The sequence below is a fragment of the Gordionus sp. m RMFG-2023 genome, chromosome 2 (assembly GCF_954871325.1).
Source record: "Gordionus sp. m RMFG-2023 chromosome 2, tfGorSpeb1-WG-v2, whole genome shotgun sequence".
Classification (NCBI taxonomy): Eukaryota; Metazoa; Nematomorpha; class Gordioida; order Chordodea; family Parachordodidae; genus Gordionus; species Gordionus sp. m RMFG-2023.
Genome location: NC_088776.1, coordinates 24,648,822 through 24,651,778, shown reverse-complemented (window position 1 = coordinate 24,651,778; position 2,957 = coordinate 24,648,822). Strand labels below are relative to the sequence as shown.

Genomic DNA, 2,957 nt, shown 5'->3' with positions numbered 1-2,957 from the left:
CGAAGTTTAAAAAAAAAATGTGGAGATATAAAACTGAAATAAAATATAATTCGAATACAATCAAACGTGTTATCAATAACTTGCCAGCAAGAAGAGTTCCTTTTCCGTTGCATCGAACCGTAGGAACAACCTGATTGGACATGCTCATATAAGAAGGCTTCGTCGAAAAAATGGATCCCACACCGACTCCAATTCGATTGGCGATGTCAACGATGTACATTTAAATAAAATCCAACCTTAGAATATAGGGTGTTTCGAATTTTTTTTTTCTCTTTAGCTTTTACCTTCTGGTGGTAAGCTCTTTCAATATATCTTTCCACTTAATGTTATTCATACTATCACTTTTATCTAATCTATACTTCTTCATATTGGCTCTAACTTCATGGCCCCATTGAAGTTTTGGCCTTCCTCTTTTACGTTTGCCCCTTACTTCCAAACTCTCAACCTTATTTCCTATGTAGTTCATAGGCCTTCTCATTGTGTGCCCACATCTAAGTCTGTTCACCATTATCTTAGTTTTCATAGGCACTACCTTTAAACTTCCTAGTATTCTTGTACTTCGCACCTTATCCTTTTTTGATACCCCAGCGATCATCCTCAGCATTCTCATCTCCATAGTTTGTAGACTTCTCTCGTTTGATTATTTGGTTTGCCATGTTTCCGAACTATAAAGAATAGTTGAATTCTTCTCTTCAATTTGTGTGGGATTCTTTTGTCAAAGAGCACTCCAAATAAAGATCTCCACTTTAACCAACCTTGATTAATTTTACGTTTGTTTGTATAGTGGAGCCCAAATATTTGCAGCTTTCAATTGCCGATATCTGCCATTCATTTATATCAATGCTCTCTGTTTCATCTCCTCCTATCACCATATACTCCGTCTTTTCTCTGTTTACTTTTAGTCCTTGCTTTTCTAGGATATTTATCCAGCTCATTAATCTTTCTTTCATTTCATTATTGGATTCGGCAAATATAACAATATCATCTGTAAATATCATATTCCACGGGACTGTTTGTGGTATAGACTGTGTTAATACCTCTATTACTGTTATGAAGAGAAGTGGGCTGAGAGATGACACTTGGTGACTCCCTCGGCGATTGGAAGCCTGGTGAAGTACCAGTTGTGCTACGGATCATTGTTGTATGGCCCATATACATATCCTCTATTATTCTTATATATTTTTCGGGATTTGGTGGCATAGCGCCCACCAGATAAGTTTTATAGGAATTCTATCGGAGGCCTTTTCTAGATCGAGAAGAACCATGTGTAGCTTTTTGTTCTTTCCCCTGTATTTTTCACTCATTTGCCTAATTGCGTGGAATGCATCAGTTGTTGATCTTCCAGGCATAAAGCCAAACTGAGTCTCTCCTATTATGATTATGTCTCTTAACCTTTTTTCTATGATTTTTTCGTAGAGTTTAAGACAGTGAGTCATTAGTTTTATGCCCATGTAATTTTGACAATTGTGTGGATCCCCTTTATCTTTGAAGATAGGAACTAGATAGCTCTGTCTCCATTTTTGAGGAATCTCTTCATTTCCCAGTATTTTATTGTACAAATTTGTGAGAAAATGTATTCCATCATCTCCTAGCTTTAAGGCTTTCTATTGGAATATCATCTGGACCCCTAGCTTTGTTGTTTTTCATATGCTTGAGGCATGTGATTATTCCTTGTTCTGTTATTGGCTGTATAAGGTTTTGACAAGTGTTTGTGGGGATTATAGTTGAAAAGCTCCTGAGAATATTCTTTCCATCTATTCATTATTTCTTTTTCCTTTATTACCAATTTCCCATCTTTATTTTTGATTACTTTCGTAGCTCCGTTTATATCCCTAGAATTCTTTTCTCGCTGTTTGGCTAATCTATATACGAATCACTATTAATAATTATTTAGCGAGGGACTGTTGATTTAATTCATTGAATCAGAGGAGGAAATTTTTATTTTGCCATAGATTTACCACATTTTCCAGAGTTTATCCCTGCGTGCAGGGATCTTCTGATTATTTATATTCCTACCTGTTATTACAGATATTTACGAATTCCTTTTTTCAGTTTTTTATGTAAAATCTTTTAAAGTCTTTTTGGATGTTGTAATTATAACTGAATAAAATAATTTTGACTATATAAATAATTTACAAGTATTGAAACGCGCTGACAGGGCTGAATTAACGACCATTAGTGATTAAATAAAAATTGAGAATAAGTCAGTCCAGTACCCTTGTGATTTAATATATAAATACGTAATCAACCTTTCCAAAAATAAGTTAGTTGTAATAAAAAATTATAAAACACTGTTCACCGTTAAATAGTTATTCTCTTTTCTTGGATTAGTTAATTATCATTCATGAGTCTTATATCCCTGTTCGCCTTTATACCTCCTAACTTGTAGAAATATTATTTATTATTGGTCCTCTTTGGAAAATAAATAATTTATCTGGAAAACATATTATCTAAAGACACGATAATTCCATATTCATCAGACTTTTGAGTAATATTGTGTGAGGTAATGTGAGATGGTCTAGGTGCCTTGATTGCTCATCATTTTCTTACTAGTCAGGAAAAACTAATTTCATACATTCAGAACACTTCCCGCTACCGAAAAGAACTACACCACGATTGATTGAGGAGCATCTGCTATTATGTGGAGCAAAATTATTTTTACCAATATATATATATATTATATGGGAAGCATTGGGATTTAAAGAAAATAACTAATTACTGTTTAGTAATATTTAGTGGTATGGTGGGCTACAAAATTATTAAAATAATTAGGAAATCATTCATCCTCGAGTAAACCAAAAGAAGTGCGCCAACGCTCTATTCCGATTAAGGGTAGAGAAAGCAATAAATGGGTTAACTAAAAAAATTGAAAATGTTATAAAATAAACTCAAATTAATTAAAAAAATTGGTATATATATATAAAATTTTAATAATTATTTCAAAATTACAAAAAAAT

General features: G+C 33.1%; 1 protein-coding gene across 1 annotated transcript; it reads right to left on the bottom strand.

The window, feature by feature from the left end:
* Positions 1-280: 280 nt before the first annotated feature.
* LOC135924209 (uncharacterized) lies at positions 281-616 on the bottom strand. The gene has a single exon (XM_065459256.1). It carries the CDS (start codon positions 614-616, stop codon positions 281-283), a length of 336 nt encoding a protein of 111 aa, XP_065315328.1.
* Positions 617-2,957: the final 2,341 nt, after the last annotated feature.

Excerpts from the sequence above, each read along its gene's own strand:
- LOC135924209 (XM_065459256.1), bottom strand. The coding sequence starts at position 616 with ATGGAGATGAGAATGCTGAGGATGATCGCTGGGGTATCAAAAAAGGAT.